This window comes from Sebastes fasciatus, chromosome 7, assembly GCF_043250625.1.
Source record: "Sebastes fasciatus isolate fSebFas1 chromosome 7, fSebFas1.pri, whole genome shotgun sequence".
In the NCBI taxonomy this organism is placed as follows: domain Eukaryota; kingdom Metazoa; phylum Chordata; class Actinopteri; order Perciformes; family Sebastidae; genus Sebastes; species Sebastes fasciatus.
In genome coordinates this window covers 32,563,847-32,581,615 of record NC_133801.1, presented here as the reverse complement: position 1 = coordinate 32,581,615, position 17,769 = coordinate 32,563,847, and the positions used below count along the sequence as shown (strand labels likewise).

Sequence of the window (17,769 nt, the reverse complement as noted above, 5' to 3'; positions counted from 1 at the left end):
ACTAGCATCCTGATGAAATGAAATAGGAGCTGCCCCACAAACCACGGAATGACTCATTAGAATGGGAGGCCTGCAGAATCTGCTGGAATAATTTGAACTGTGTGTCCATACCGGCTGTATCTGGTGTCAACCAAAGTTCAACAAGATGCGGGCAGTCTTGAGCCATGACATGGCGCTTAAATCTAAAGAATCAGCCTGCGTGGTCATAGGTCTCTTTCTGATAAGCCAGCTGAATTCTTAGCACTGTGCAGCTCGGCGAGGGGACCCAGCGTGACGCTGCAGCCTGAGAAAGCTCTTGATTTCTATGCCTGTGTTCATGGCGTGGCGTTTGGCCTCTGGGCCTGAGGACACCAGGGGCTAATCAAGAATTAACCTTCACACAGCAGTGCCCCTATATGTAAACTAATTTACGTGCGAGTTTCATCAGCGCGACAGGTGTTTGAGACACGTCTGGGGCTCTGTGAAGCCTGGCGATCCCAAGCTGTGTCTGAGATGGAACCGACACGCTCATCTCGCTGCAAGACTAGAGCCCCGCTCACATGCTTCAAATACAGAGCAGGTGGTCCTTTACCTGCCACATTAGAGACAAGATCTGACATGGTAATGAAAATGGATTAAACTAATATGGCCCCTAAGCAAAGTTTGAAGGCCCAGTCTTGACGGGGACGACCCGACAGCGAGCGGCTACCGCAGCAATGTGAGCTGTAGATCATTATCGCTGTCTGCTTGTAAGTAAAAAACATTACACTCATTTTTTATAAAGACATCCAGCAGGTGAGGCTGATTTGACAGGAGGTGGAGAATTGTGCTAAATAAATACACTGTCACTGAGTGAGCCTGAGCCATATGGCCTTTTCTCCATGAGATGAGCCCACAAGATCCTCTCAAAGAAGAATGCATGATTGAGTTATTATTAACTGGAACATTGTGTTGCTCAGTCAAGTGCACCCAGTCCGGTCTGTTTATCAGGTTAAAACCAGAACTCGTTGCAATTAAAAAGGCACCAAGAACCAAAAACATGAACAAAAACTGAAGATTACACAAAAAGCTGCACTGTCTATTGACTCACAGTCTGTATTTACATTTGGAGATAGGCACAAGGACAACTGAAGGACACATGTCTGGTCTTTCCAGGTCTCTGTAAGGTGCTGCGCTAATTTAAGCACAGTTGTATTTAAAATGTGTTTCAGTGTTCACTATAATAAGCAAATATCCTCTCTATAATAAATATTCACTGTAATATTTTGGTGATAAAAGCGACAGAGAATAAACAGGCCTAATGGTGACCTTATAATGGTAATGACTAATCAGCAAAACAGATGTTTATGAACTTCCAGTTTAGTTAATTAAACTTGATTCTATTGAAAGGTTTTGAATTTGAAATGTCAGTGAGTGAAGTATTATGATACTTGACCTTATAAGTCTATGATTATTGTTATAAAGCATTATTAATATTTATGAGTGTTCATAACTATAATTATACAGTTATACAGTATAAACATATCATAATGCACTATAGACATGTGAATATGTTTGGTGAGCCCACAAACCATGTTACAAGGAACTAGGACAATTTAGCAAAAAATATAAATTACAAATCCGAATAAAAAGTGTTTAAATCTATATTAAAATTATTATTATTTTACAGTCCAAGAAGTGTTTTGATCACAAAAGTTATCATCTGAAGTAGCATTCTGGTTCATTCACATCCTGTGCAGCTCTCATTGACAATAACAATAACAAAGCTGTTATATTATTTATCAGGACTTTCCGCTTTGGTTTGTGCATAAGTGGTATAAATAGCCTCCATATGACTCAATTAAGAGAGGATGCATCATGGAAACATTTCTAGTCTGGTCATAAAAATCTTGGAGCCACAGGATACAAGCTACATGTAGTTTGATACCATCAACCATCATACTTTGGCAACTGCACAAACAAAATGTGATTGGAATTTGTGCTGGACATAATCCCAGATTAATAAATGCACAATCACTACACACACACACACACAGAGACAAAGTCAGCTACTTAAGACTTCCACCCTAATAATTAATTTGTACGGAGGCCAAACCGAGGCTGAAGGGTAAAATCATGCAGCATGTGAGTGCAGCATAAAGTCAATTAATGTGGGAGGTTATTTGTGTTTGCAGCAGAGCCTCTCTCACACTGCACACAAACCAACCCAATCAGCTGCTGGAGGCTGCTGCTGCTGCTGCTGCTGCTCTGAGATGGAAGCGTTTAATCCAATTCTAAAGCACATTTTAGGGAGAACTGATGCCTCGATAACAAACCAGACACAATGAGCAGGGAGAGTCGTTCTAATGAGGACCAGGGCCCGCAGAAAGCAGAGGACTGTGTTGTGATGCTGGACCACACCGGCTCCAGCAGCACCAAACCACAACAGAGAGGATCAGACAGCATCAGCCCAAAGCACCCTGAACGCACCACCTCACCACGCAACGTGCACGTCACCTGACGCATGCCTCTTTTGAACTGTCAAACACAGGAAGTTGAGACGCGACTTTGCCTTCTTCACTAACTTGTCTTGTAAAAATGTCAGCGGTTCATTAATGTTACATAAACTGAACACTGTGTTGTTCTTCAGCAGGCAGGAAGAGAGAGAGAGAGCAGAGCTAGCTAGCTGCTGAGCATGAGAGTGAAAAGCGACCTCTATTCATCCACTAATGTCAACCCTGCCTACAGAGGGCGGCTGTCTGATGGGATGCAAACATCGCGTTTATCTGTTAGTTGTGTGTTTTCATTTCAAGACACGACAGCCACCGTAAGCGGCTTCTGCCCGCTTTACCGGGGACTCATTTCGGGGACAAGCTGTGCACAAAAGCGCCGTTTAAGCCGTGTTTTACCTCCTCTTGAAGTCCTGCTCGTACGCTTTGAGAGAGGGATCCATTTGGAGAAGGCAGCTGAACTCAGGAATTGCAACATTATCCTCTGGCTCTGCCATGGTTACTCCAGACCGAACCAATCGAGCACCGACTGCTGCTGCTGCTGCTGCTGCTGGCCGGACGCACTGTCAGTGTCAGACAGAGGACAGGCGGGCTGTGTGCGAGTTTTTAGTATCCGACAACAACAACGTGCCACGCTGCTTTGTGCCAAGCCCTTCCCATCACGACACGCTGTGTTTACCAGCGGGTCAGAGATGAGAGAGAGCCGAGCCGAGCCGTGCGGTGCTGGGATACAGTGTAACTTTAAGATGACAGCAGAGGAAGCATCTGGCGCGTCAGAGGGAACATGAACAGGACTCGGATCTGTATGCAGATGTGCAGATGTGCAGCTTTGTAGCTTTGTAGGCGGTTTGTCTGCTTGACTTTGAGGTTGTAAAAAAAAAAATTACCTGCTAAAAATAATAGAGATGTAGCAACATGTAATATGTCTCTATTGATCTAGAATGATTTATCTGTGATCTCGACAAATACTGACCATAATATCAGGGCTTTTTCTATGAATATTCATTGTCATAAAGGATGATTCCTAAGGATTTCAGTGACACCATGACCTTTATTTTAGCAACATTGTCAGATCAAATTAACATATAGGATGTATAGATGTATACAGTAGATGTATAGATAGATAGATAGATAGATAGATAGATGTACTTTAGTGTGTTACAGCAGCAGGTTATCCAGGCAATGCATGAGAACAGTAACAATACCAACAAACAGTGCTGAAGAAGTACTCAGATACTTTACTTGAGTGAAAGTGGTAATGCCAGAGTGTACAAATACTCTTACAAGTAAATTCAAAATGTTACTTAAGTAAAAGTACAAACTATTAGAATAGACTTAAAGTACCAAAAGTAATAGTACTCATTATGCAGAATGGTCCATTTCAGATTATTATATCATTGGATTTTTATTATCGGTGCATTAATAGGTAGGCTATATTACTTAAATATTGCACCTTGACCAACACCTTGGTCCATGACACACTGTCTTGAGAATTACTAGCTAACTCAACATAAATTATTTATTTATTGTGAATTTTGCTGACCGCATTTATTTTCCACAGAGGACGAGCCCTTCTCATTTTGGACACTCCGTCCAGTCAGTCTTTCACCTTCCAGCCAAAATGTCAACTTGACACCCAGACCAGACTCCTCGCTATGCACTTGGCAGATTACTGACACCTCACTCTCCTAAGGCGGGGATGAACCCTTTTGATTAGAATGACCACTTAGCTGTTCATCTTGTGCTTCCCTCTGGACATTTTCAGCCCCATCTATTGTTAATAATTCCAGGTAATAATAAAATTAATTATTTACTCAATGTCAGTTGAAAGTTAAACATAAAACTATAGCCTCACAGTTAAGCACCTTTTGTAGAATACTTGAACATAAATAAATGAATGTGTTGTATGGAAAAAAAAATCTCCTATTCTTCATGTTCAATGGTGAAACTTTATCAGCCCAAACTGCATTGTGGTTTGTGGTTTGTTATTCAGTAAAAAAGTACTTTGGTACATGAACTGAGACAGACGTCATAAAGCAAGATCTTCATTGATTTGAACAAAGTCTAATTTCGACAAAGTTTGTGTAATGTCAAGGCCTCCTGTCACAGAACTGAATGAAACTGCCGCTGTACTGAGGCAAACTCACAGGCACACTGTGTGTGTGTGTGTGTGTGTTTGTGTGCGGTGACTTCTCTCCTAATCTGCATGTCTTTCTTTGATCTTATTGTCTGTGGCCTCAATACGTTTTGCCACAAACTACTTCAGTGAAGTGGCAGAACGAACTTAATGGACTCGAGAAGGATAACCTTGCTATAATTTAGATTAAATCCCTCTTGGAAAAGGCTGATAAATATGCATGCCGACTGAAGAAATAGTACAGCTCTTGAAAGTGTTGTCCTTGTCCTCACAAAATAAAAGTCACAAAGGGAGTGTCATTTCTAAAGAGCCATCTGTTGGTAATAGATGAAACGAGTGTGCTGTCCACCCGAGAAGGTTATGCCAATAAATGTTGTCTGTGATTCACAGCTAAACAAAAAAAATATTTATGTGGAACGACGCAGCGGGCTACCCAATGACAACAGCAGATAAAATATGAGATTTTATCTGAAGGATGTTAACTTGATGAGCTGAAGGAAGTGGTTGATTGATTTTAGGCTATCTGTAAGCAATATAGCAAAATGAGCAGCAACTACAATTTATATTACCTAGGCAATCTGTTTAATTCAGTTAAACGATTTCCTCAGCTGTAATGGACGACACGGAGATATAATACACGTAAAATTGCAATAGTAAAGAAATATTTGTTTTCCCACCAGAGGGGAGATTTCTGTCAGCACTGCTTTTAGCAAGAAAAAAACATCAATCACCTTGTTGTAGATTATCAATCTGTCCCTAAAAGTTAAGATCACTCTGAAAAGACTCTGGGCTAAATTATTTCCCCAAAAATATTTCATTTGATTAAAATTGATTATGTTGCACACAGTCAATATGGGGCTAAATAACACTTCTCTAATGATACAGATCCATATACACTAAGTGACTGCAGAGTCTAATCAACTATAGGCTGCTGACAGCAGCTGTAGAATGTGAAAACACTTTAGATAGATTTAATTCACACATGAAACAAATAATAAAAAAAAAACATATATATATATATATAAACTTAATAAATAAATAAATATATGTTCAAAAAGGAGTAGACAGTACACACTTATAAATTCCAACCCCTCTTTATAACTTAAATAACTTTAATGATGAGCTTAATGTTTATATGGTATATACACACTCATCTTAATATATAAAACTTCATGAATATCACACTTACAAACACTGCTACAGAGATGGGTTATATGAGGTTGAATGCAACATTTGTCAGCTATAAAAGAGGTCAGGCAATCTGATCTTTATGTGATTTTTCCAAAGTAGAACAGAGCTCCAAGGGATAACGCTGAAAAATGATTTAACATGTCAACAGGAAGAGAAATAATAACAGAAAATATAAGAGCCTGTATTACATTAGGAGTTGACAAATAATGTTGGTTGGTATGTGGCCTAATATAAGTCCACTGTTGTTTTCTGTAGGTCTGCTCAGGGCCGGCTCTATAGCCCTTTTGGTGCCCTATAGGCGAAATTGGGATTTGGAGCCCCCCAGAACCAGAACCCTAACCCTAGAACCGTAAACCGCAACACACATCAGACATCGCTAACTGTATTTATTACAATATAATTAAACAATTGATCCTTGATATTGTTGGCTTAAAAGTGAGAAAGAGAGTTACAGGGGTGAAAAGTGTTTTTCTTTCTTTCTTTCTTTCTTTGTTCCTTTGTTACCTCAATGTGCAGAAAAAGAGGAAGAGCACCAACAGGCCTTTTTTTTAAAAAGTTTTAATTAAAAAAAAAAATATATATATTTTTAGATGGCAACCAGCGCCCCCCAGAAGGTGGCGCTCTAGGTGACCGCCTATATGGTCTTTGCCTTAAAGCGGCCCTGGGTCTGCTTGACATTTGTGGTTACTGTTGTGGGTATGTCCTTTTCTGGATGTTGTTTAGTCTACCACCTGATGCTCTGTCAAAGATTGTGTATAGGCTTAAAACTCCTCTACCTTTGATACAGGGACAGAATCAAACTGAAAATGGCAGATTTATAGTTTTTATTTTCCATCAAAGCATGCCACCATTCCTCCCACCCTGTTCACCCAAATTTCACCCCAACAAAATCTTCCTATTCTCCGTTTCCTTTTCCTAAGACACCGTGGTTACAACCCTGGGTGCCTTTGATTTATTCATTCAGAAGAATGCAGATGATGTTGATTATGATGATGATGATGATGATGATGATGAAGCTATGAGCTTTGCCTCCCAGTGGTACTGAACTGTATGTCCCACCGCAGAATCCTGTTTTAGTTATAAAAACTATGACAGATGCAAAACACAATTGAAATGCTAGTTTCGACTGCCAGCGTGACTTTAATTGAAGCCGACACAAACAAGCTTCTCATTGGACTAAATTGATGTGAGTATACAGGCGTGCTACAATGATATCATGTCTAATGAAAAAAAATACAATTAGTCTTTCAATACCTGTAATTATTCATCAAAGGATTGTAATGCAACCAAGCTGAGAGAATTACTTCCCAGAGTGTTCAATCTCCATAATACACCTCTAAGGCAAAAAAAGATAGCTGAAGATAGAAGGGACGTCAGTGAATACTAAAACTGTAACTCCAAATGTTTTAATAAGAAATATAGTGTCATATGAATAGATAGAGACAGGATACAGAAGCTGCCTGCAGCCATTTATTAAACAATTAAAAAGGATGAAAAACAAAGTGGTGCATACATCTAAGCGGCAGCATCTCTCTGCAAATCAAAGCTTTGAGTTTGATCACTTTGTCCTAATTGTGGTGGCTCCAATATGACTGCATGCAATCGTACTAATGTGGAGCAGGGTAATGCGGAAAACCAGCATGTTTACTCCACAGGAAATTGGGATGAATATAAAGGCTAAATGGGAAAAAAAAAAACATACATAATCTTTTAATGTACTAAGAACATAATTTTACACATTTTGTGGCGGAGAAATGCAATAGATGTTTGAGAAAATGTTGAACTTGTGGCATGAAGAAGTCTCTACACCCCTTTGTTCCATATTTGTGTTTGGAAATAGTCAGCAAGAGAAATGTTTGATTCATTTTGAAAGATGCCATTCATGTCTCATTCACAGACAATGGCGCTATTTACATATAGGCAAAGAAAATCTGCTTTTCCAAATATCTTCGCAACTGAGAAGTTGACAGTTTTGATGTGGAAATGAAATGCTAAATCATGTGCAATGTTTCTGAGGGCCACGCGAGGAAACTATAATAGGCAGGTAAATGAGCAGAGAAGATAAAAAGAAGACTCCAAATTATTTAAAAATGAGATAACTGGCAGTGATACTGTAAGACCCTGATATTTGTTAAGATATTTATAAGAAAAAATATGTAAATATAACTGAGAACCGTCAGTTGCTGTGGCAAAAAAACACACAATATTTCCAATGTCACGTCCAAATGGCAAGGCAAAGAGGACAGATTAATTCAATGTCAATATAGATGAATAGTGGACACCCCAGTCTCTAATTTTAATCCATATTTGCAGCCAATTTGATTCCCTGATACAAGCACCGTCTCTGAGGATTGCAACTCCGGGTCTGTACGCGCGGTGCTCGATTAAGATGAAGATGATGTATTTTTGGTCGGGCAACAATGTGACTGAGTGTGTGTGGACGCTGCGTCACAGCAGTAGATATTTTCAGAGGAGTAGCTTTTCAAAACAACAGACATCGCCCAACTCTAGCTGTCAGGCAGGAGTAGAGTCAGCTCTTCTGTTTGGGGGGAAAAAAGGGACAATTTATTTGCATCAATGCAAAATACATCAATCAAACTAAACAAAAGCATAAGGCAATGGTTCTGGAACTGCATCCATCCAACAACATAATTAGTATACATTTTCTGTGTCTCAAATTGCTGCTGATTTCAAAGTCTGTGGAACTGAATATTACATAATTCCTCATCAGACAATTAGGTTCAGACAGTTTTGTGGTTTACAGTCCATGAACACCTAAAAATATGCACTTCATGATGCATTTTCTTTGGCACCAATCCCTCTAATACAGAGCTATATAAATTAAACTGCTCATACGCTCCTATTGTAACAGCTCTCAGTAACACGAAAAGGAAATATATGATAATTGTAAGAAATTAAATTAGCATGATCCAGGCACAACCTCTTTTTTGTTGTGGTTCAAATTATATGTCAGGGATAAGTGTGCTGAAATATTGCGATTCCTCTGACAGAAGGACACCGCCTCTCCATGAATGCTCCCAAGTGAGAAGGTTAACACTGAGCAATAAAGGGAGCCATGATAGAATGGGAATGAAGCTAATGAGAGGCGATAAGATTCACTCCAGCCTTCAGTTTCAAGGATGGAGGAGCTGGGATCTCGGAGAGGACCAGAGACTGACACGAGGAGAGAGATCTTTAATGAGGGACATTACAGAGGGCGGAAGCTGCAGCGATATCGGTGTGTACGTGTGAGGCAGAACACAAAGGATGTGTTGACTGAGCCCACCGGGGTTATGTATCTCTTTATAGTGCTGATAGGACCCTCATATGCAAACACTCGTGTACTCTTTCTGAATTATTCACAAACGTATTGTGGATATGGGCATTGAATGCAACGTAGTTTAACATAGATGAATCACAGTGGTTTCCTGTGGTCGCAAAGTCATAGCTGCTGATGTAGATGGAGGACACGAGGAGGTAAGCAGAGCCTGTATCGCCACACTCAGGGTTTTTCGGCAAAACTAATTTATGAATTTCAGGCTAGTCAGCCCATTCAGGAGAAGCGGATTGTTAACACCTGACCTCCCAATATAACAGGCCAAATGGTTTAAATCAAGCAGCGGGGGCTCAAGGGACGCCGTCAAAGAAAGAGGGTGAAGAGGCCGAACTTCAGCTGGGCCTCAGCGAGGGGAAGTCAAGGCTTCTTTAACGGAAACAAGGAGACGATTGTCAAATAAGGTTAGAGAAAACACTGGCCTCACGATATTAAATATAATACGTATCCTGATGACTAATTCAGTACCTGCTGTGGCCGTTATTGACTTGCCTGGCACACCGTGAGAATATCATCTCCCTCTCGGCCCTCCTGATATGCTGTCGGAGTATGCTGCAAATAAAAAAGGTTTGATTTCAGAGAATCAGTAAGAAGGGACAAGCAGGGCCGGCTCTAGCCCTTTTGGTGAAAAGTGTGTTTCTTTCTTTCTTTCTTTCTTTATTTGTTCATTTGTTACCACAATGCATTTTTTTTTTTTAGAGAGCAACCAGCGCCCCCCAGAAGGTGACGCCATATAGGCGAACGCCTATATGGCCTATGCCTTAAGCCGGCCATGAGGACAAGGGAATATTTTGCTGTTAAACTACTGGTTGAGATTAGGCTCAATAATCAACATAACAAATATTTACTAACACTTAGACCTTTAAGGGTACTTTGTGTGGGATATGGTGGCATCTAGTGGTGTGGTTGCAAATTGCAACCAACCAAGTACCTCTGCTCACACCACACTTTCCAACACTGCGGTAACGTGAGCTGCCGAGTGCAAAACACTTTTCGCCTCGCTCAGAGGCCATCCTTTCCATAATAACACTACTTTAGGAGCAACGGAAGTCAGACGGCATACAATTTCCATTTAGTTGCAAAGATGAAAGAGGCTTTAAAACAATGAATGAATGTGCTGTATTTACATTTTGTTCACAGTGTGAGTTTGTGTCTCCACAAGCTTTTTAAGATCAAGCCATGAGAACAAAAACAATAATTCTCAGTCAGGACGAGACAAAAACAAAAGTGGATCCACATACCTCATTCATATTTTAGCCAGATGCTGTTATTCAGAGACAAAGGGCATACGGAAATATTCAGAAACATTAGAGAAAAAATTTATATTCAGAGTAAAAGAGCTAAATATTTTGTTCATTTCTTTTTTATTTCAAGGCAGACACATGCTACAGAAACCTTGGTGTGGTTGGGTACATGAGAATGTGCAGCTTTCTGAATATTGTCTTTGAAATTGTGTTTTAGCTGTAATATGATAATGAAGTCAATTTTTCAGGCTGTTCTCCTTTTAAGTTAAGTCTTTAAGCCCAAATCAGTTATCAATTCGAACCAGTGGACATTTGCATTAAAACAATTAACTCAAGAGACACATAATGTCCTCCATTAGCCTCAAGATCGGAATTCAGCTGAGCTCAGTAGAGTTCCCACAATTTGACTGAACATATCCATTAATATATAAGGGACAACTATTTCCGACTCAGAAAATATGACTTCCATTGAAAGGCTACCATAACATTTTCATATTTCATTTCACCTGACACTTGTCACAGAGGGAGAAAATGTTGGTATTAACGTGGCTTGAATGTATCATTAAAGGCAATTATCAAATGAAAAAAGCCATCCAGCTATTTTTTTGTAGAGGCATCAATCAGTTTTAATGAGGGCTGCTGAAATGAGCCTCGTTTTTTAATGCACATTAAAAATCGGTGCTGATTCTCTTCACAAAAACATAATATTGTCTCAGTTACTGATATATTTACACATAACAATGGAGAACTCATTTGTGCATTTTAAATTAATTTTGCACCCAAAACAGACTGTATAGTTTTAACTCATCTATTATGTTGCTCTGTGTACAAAGTGTTGACTGCTGGCTGTGGATATAACATTTTATTTATTTATTTATTTTTTTCTTAATTTGAAGTGACACATAGGCTATGTTGAAATGCTACAGTATTTATGTTATTTAAACTAGAGTGACTTTGATTATCCAAACAAGGTATTGTTAGACCTACAGTATTTTAAGAAAGCACTGCAGTGAATTAAATCTAAAGAAAACAAGACAAAAAAGTCTTTGACTTGAATCTTTATATTTCATTGCTAAAAACTGTTGTCCGACTACAAATTGCCTAATGTTGCAATACAGCCTAGCCTCAAGCCATCAGTGGCAGTGGCAACCTCTTACATATGTTGAGGGATATCTTGAGGTCAGAGGTCATGGGACCCTTTCGAAAATGGCCATGCCAGTTTTTTCCTTGCCAAAATTTACTTTGATTATTGTTTGGGTTTGTGGTGTTACAAAGACAAGGCAGACCATAATGTTAGTTGACAACCGACTTTGGCCCAATTCCAATCCAGTCCCTACACCCTCCCACTCATATAATAATAATATCAGAATCAGAAATACTTTATTGATCCCCGCGGGAAAATGTAGTTACATTTTGCTCCCAATCTAGAATATATATATATATATAAACATAGAGAAATCACAAGGCAATATAAATAAGAAATATGTATAATAACACTGCATATAATAATGCTGAAAAATAGGATCTATCATTAATTGTGCAATAATAGTATAAATAAATATGAATATTAGTTTAAATATACTGTATAAATAAATGCAGTGTTAATGCCAGAGTAAACCAGATTATTGCACGGCTGTTTGCTTATTATGGGGTTATAGCTGCTGATATATATAAACTGGAAAAACAAAGTTCGGAAACTTGTGTTTGGTGGATTATTTCTCTGTTGTTACAATGCTAATGGTCATTGTATTTTACATCGTTGGAAAGCCTGTTTATTTACCTTCGCAATGATGTCCAACTTGTAAGGATCATGCATTTGTGGGATGAGCAGCACAGCTGATTATGTGGGGAGCGCCCAAGAAAAATTTGCCAAAATGCTCTAAACAGTGTATTCTCATAAGGCTACCAGGAAGCCTGCAATGACTGCCCTTCACCGTCAGGCCCGTTTGCGCTGGTGTTGACAACACAGACAATGGAACCTGAACATGTGGGGGAATGTCATGTTCAGTGATGAGTCCAGGTTCTGTCTGCCAAAGTTGGACGGCAGGGTCAAAGTATGGAGACGACGCGGAGAACGCTATGCTGATTGTTGCACCGATCGAGTAACAGCTTTTGGTGGGGGCTATGTCATGGTGTGGGGCGGCATCTCCCTCACTGGCAAATCAAGGCTTGTCATCATTGAAGGCCATCTCAATGCAGTGAGATATCGGGATGAGATTCTGCAGCCAGTGGCGATCCCATATCTCCACAATCTGGCACCTAACTTCATCCTCCAAGATGACAACGCTCGCCCCCGCAGAGCCAGGGTTATCACAGACTACCTCCACAATGTGGGAGTAGAGAGAATGGAACGGCCTGCCAAGAGTCTACACCTCAACCCAATTCAACACTTGTAGGATCAGCTTGGGTGTGCTGTACGTGTTAGAGTGACCAACACAACCACGCTGGCTGACCTGCAACCAATCCTGGTTGAGGAATGGAACGCCATCCCACAGCAACGTGTGACCAGGTTGGTGACCAGCATGAGGAGGAGGTGCCAGGCTGTTGTGGCTGCGTATGGATCTTCCACCGCTACTGAGGCTCCTGGCGGTGTATTAAATGAATAAAGTGTAAAATAGCCAATATGTCTTGTGTGTTCCTTGTTACTGATAGAGAGTTCAATCATCCAATCCACCAAACAACTCAAAACAAGAGTCAATACCAACAGGAGCATTTTGGCAAATTTTTCTTGGGCGCTACCCACATAATCAGCTGTGCTGCTCATCCCACAAATGCATGATCCTTACAAGTTGGACATCATTGCGAAGGTAAATAAACAGGCTTTCCAACGATGTAAAATACAATGACCATTAGCATTGGAACAACAGAGAAATAATCCACCAAACACAAGTTTCCAAATTTTGTTTTTCCAGTATATACAGTATATATATACACAACATACTGTATATTTATTATTTTTTATACTTTAAGTATGTCTATATGTCAAATGTTACCGTTTTCTAGACTAGATAAGGGTATATTTGATCCTAAATGCGATCTATTCACTTTAAGTTGATAATGTCTGTATGACTATAAAACAGAAAAAATTAAATGTCCATCTTAGTTTGAGCAGTTTACGAGTAAATGTTTGTATCCATAGTCGTACGGAACTGACATTGGAGCGTGTTCCATAGCGAACACAAAACGACGTTGCTCAAGGCAAGTAAGGGCAGCTGGTTAAGTCGGCATTGATGCAGGCTCCCTGTTGGAGGGTTTTATAACCCACTTCTGCTCCCCAGTGATTGGTTTGGGATGGCACTTAATATGGCGGACCCTCCACGTGAACGCACAAACGGAGTGGAAGTGTGTAGGCAGAGGGGTAGAGGGTGGTATCGCAGAACACACTGCATGCTGGGAGACTAAATTTACATGGAGTGTACTACCTCTGAACATATAAACTTTAACATCTTGTCTTTGTATTTAATTCAACAAAGGTCGAAAAGTATTTGCACATAGTTGTATTCTGATTTCATTTACCACGGCGTCTGAACTTCTTTGACTCAGGTTGTATTTAGCTAGCGTTAGCTAACAGCTGAAGTTAATGTCACTCACTGGAGTTGGTTGAGTCCGTCTATGATAACGAATTATGTCGGAACAACAACAAACAGATATAACTAATGACTAACAATATAATAATTAACATGCACAGTATTAAATTGAGCTTACCTTTGATGAAATGTTCGCTGCAAATACGTGTATACTTTGATGGCTGCTATTGTTTGCTCTCCCCGGGGACAGAGTCACGTCTGAGGGCAGAAATCCACAATCTCCTCCTCTCTAAATTGTCTTTTTCTGAAGGGATACGGTAAAAGCACATCCCAGGTTTGTCTCCCCGTCGGTTAGTGCATCCAATTGCACAACAACTGTCCGGCATTTTCAATAAATGGCGAAAATCAAAAGGTCTGCGACTAAATTCAGTCACCTTGTTAGCTGGCGGGCAGCGGGAGACGGTTGTTTTGCCCTCCAGGGGGGCGTTCCCAGAGGGCCGTGACGTCACGTGAAAACTATGAATAGGTGCTATAACACCACACATAACAGTTAATTAGCCTCCTTCCGGACAAGCTAGCAGGACTTGGTTATTACCATATTAGGTTTTCTGGTTTCATATGATACCAGCAGCCTGTATATAAAACTGACCTACAGCCTCTGAAACACAGTATGTCCACTGGGGGGCTTGTCAACACGTATCTAACCCACCTTTTGCAAATTTGGCGGGTTATTTAAACGTCCACTGTTTCACTCTGCAATGACTGTGTATGATGAGGTGTATTTTGCTAGCACCGCTGCTGCTGCTGCTGCGTTTTACAAGCTAGCTAGCCTGCAGACAGTCTGACCATTGGGCTTATTAGATGATGCTCTGCTTCAGGATGGCTTTCTGGGGAAATTATCCAGGCTGGAGCTTCCTGCTGCTGACTTTGCCTCAGTTCATCTGCTGTTTGACGTCTATGAGCCACAAAGGTGGACTTCAGGCCAGTAGCTGGAGTTCTGTGTGTCCTGCTGCCAGCAGCTTCACTTCAACAAGGTAAGGACTGCTTGTGTTCACAGCACGCTGTGTGTTGGTAATGTCTTGGCAATATTAGTAAACTAAGGCTGCTAACTTCTGCTCTTTGCTGCTGCTATCTAGCTTTATGCACTTGTTGCATGGTATTTATTGTTGATTACTTTCTTGTAGTGGTTGAACTCTCATTTACTTTGATTCTTGTTAGGCACCTGCATTATGATGCTTTCATGGGTTTCTGGTAGAGAGTAATATTGTATATTGGCTTTAAATATGTAATCATGCTGTTGTTTTCATTCATATCAATAATATTGGCTTCATAGGAAACTCATGACTGTTGTCACAGTCCACATCTTGTCCACACCTTTCATATTCAGCAAAGCATCAGACATATTTCACTCCAAACCAATAGGTTTACGTGACAGCCTGCTTTACTGTTCTTCATATTGTAATTACATCTAAACTGCTGAGCTCTTATTTTTGTGTTTTATACTGCTGCTACCCTCAGTATTATCCATTGGTGATATTGAGCCTATATACTGATGGGCATCTGCTGCTTGTTAAAACTACATACTGTAACCTCATGAGAAGAGACTGTCTATATGCAGCGTTGTGATTCCATTATGAGTTTATAGTCATTTATTGAGTTGGTAATTTTCTCAGTCTGCTGCTTAAAGTGGGTTGGTGGTGATGATTTTAAGTATAAGCTCATAAAGGTGGTAAAAGTACACTGTAAAACTTTTTCCTGTAAAATTACAGTAACTTACAGGAGAAACTGCTGCCAGTATTTTACTGTAAAATTTACAGTATCTGTACTGTATCAAAGAATACAGCAGCTTACTGTAATCAAATCATACAGTAATTTGCTGTAATATTTCAGAAATTACAGTAAAATACTGGCAGCAGTTTCGCCAGTAAGTTACTGTACAATTTACAGTATCTGTACTGTATCAAAAGAATACAGCAGCTTACTGTAATCAAAGCATACAGTAACTTGCTGTAATAATTCCAAATACAGTAATTTATTGGTTGCAGTTTCACCAGCAAGATACTGTACAATTTACAGTATCTCTACTGTATCAGAGAAATACAGTAACTTGTTGTAATCAAAATGTCCAATAATTTCCTGTAGTAATTCCACAAATTACAGTATTTTAAGCATCTATAAAAACTAACAAGCAAATGAAAAATAACAATTTTGAACAATAAACACAACAACATGGCATATTCATATTATTCTTGTTTATTATAATAACCTGAGTTTGACAGAAAATAACATCCAAATAAAACATTCAAATACTCAAGCTCTTACAAATAAAAATGGTGTGATGAGTTGTGAGTGAGTAAGAGACACAGTGTGTGTGTGTGTGTGTGTGTGTGTGTGTGTGTGTATCTGACTGACTGAGTGAGGGTGTATATTTGACTGTGTATGAATATCTGAGTCCATGGACTGAGTAAATACCATAACCTTTCTGTTTCAAAATTAAATAGCCTCCCCTGTTACACTGAGGGGGTTCACTAGACAGAACCATCCTATTGAACAATACTGCGTGCTGGCTAAACATCTTCAATATTAAACGTAGAAATAATGCCAGGTTGAACATTGTAAATAGAATAAAATTCAAAAATACAAAAATAGCCATTACAAATAAAAATACTGTTGTGAATGAATGAATTCATGTGTGAGTGTATCTGAGTAAGTGATGGGCTTAAAACATTTGTACTTTGTGGACTGAGTAAATACTGTAACTTTTCTGTTTCAAAATGAAATAGCCTCCCCCGTTACACTGCGGGGGTTCACTAGACAGAACAATACTGTTGAACAATACTGTGTGCTGGCTCAATATGGTCAATTATTAAACGTATAAATAATGCCAGGTTGAACATTTTAAGCAAAATTAAATAAAAAATAACATTGTGAATAAGTGAGACACAGACATAAAGGGATTTTCAGTAATTGAGTGAGATATGGAGGGTTTGTCTCTACAGACAGAGTCAGGGATGTGATTGTTAAACTCACACAAAGTCCCACTCGAAATCCATGAGCTTCCGCAGGAGGGTGCAAACATGAGGATTCAGGGATGTCCCTTTCTTATGAACCATTTTCCCACTCTTCTTGCTGGTCACCTTTCCCTGTCGTGCCTTTGTCCCTCTCTCTGGGTTGATCCTGACACAGCTTCTACAAGGCATAGCAAGGTAAAACAAAAAGACACAAATGTGAATCAAACCACCTCTTACCTAAAATTAGACCGCTAAATATTGTTAGTATAAATAATACCTGATTTATTATAAGTCCCCAAATCGTTCTTTTTCATGCTTTATGTTTGCAATGCATATTAGAGTAGATACACGTGGACATGGTGAAATACTTCTTGCTAATATAGCTTACTTGCCTGATGTTTTATGAGTCACACTTTTGGAATATGAATATAACATTGAGTTTTTTTGGTAACTTGATGACTCTTTGATAATTATCTATTTAATTTAATTATTCAAGACTAATAACAATGGGTTATTAATTTATATATGAAATGATATTATTGAAGGCTAATACTGTTATGTTTCTTGTATATATTTTAGAACCACACATACACACCCAAACATCCAAGTGATCATTTAAGCTTATTTTGGAATGAACTCTCCATACCCTACTCTCTGATCGTATGTCTATCACACATATGCTCTGATGATTTGTCATTCTAGACATTCAAAATCCTGAGAGAAAAGCATGGATAACAATCCCTTTTTTGCAGAAGTTAACAGCAGCATTAAAAAGTTACAGTTATGATTCTATTAGCCGAAATAAGGCTAATAGAATCATAACTGTAACTTTTTAATGTAGGTTTCTGTCTCCTCAA

General features: G+C 39.3%; 1 protein-coding gene and 1 long non-coding RNA gene across 2 annotated transcripts in view; both read right to left on the bottom strand.

Moving 5' to 3' along the window:
* gbe1b (glucan (1,4-alpha-), branching enzyme 1b) overlaps positions 1-3,212 on the bottom strand; it is a 99,344-nt gene extending 96,132 nt beyond the window's left edge. The window contains exon 1 of the mRNA XM_074640381.1: positions 2,868-3,212. Within this exon, the coding sequence (XP_074496482.1) occupies positions 2,868-2,965 (98 nt within the window). The 5' untranslated portion in view covers positions 2,966-3,212. The remainder of the gene's footprint in view (positions 1-2,867) is intronic.
* A 12,926-nt stretch (positions 3,213-16,138) lies between these two features.
* Positions 16,139-17,003, bottom strand: LOC141770635 (uncharacterized). The gene is made up of 2 exons (XR_012594607.1): positions 16,662-17,003; positions 16,139-16,379 (listed from the first exon to the last, which is right to left on the bottom strand). It is a non-coding gene; the product is annotated as an uncharacterized LOC141770635 (long non-coding RNA).
* Positions 17,004-17,769: the final 766 nt, after the last annotated feature.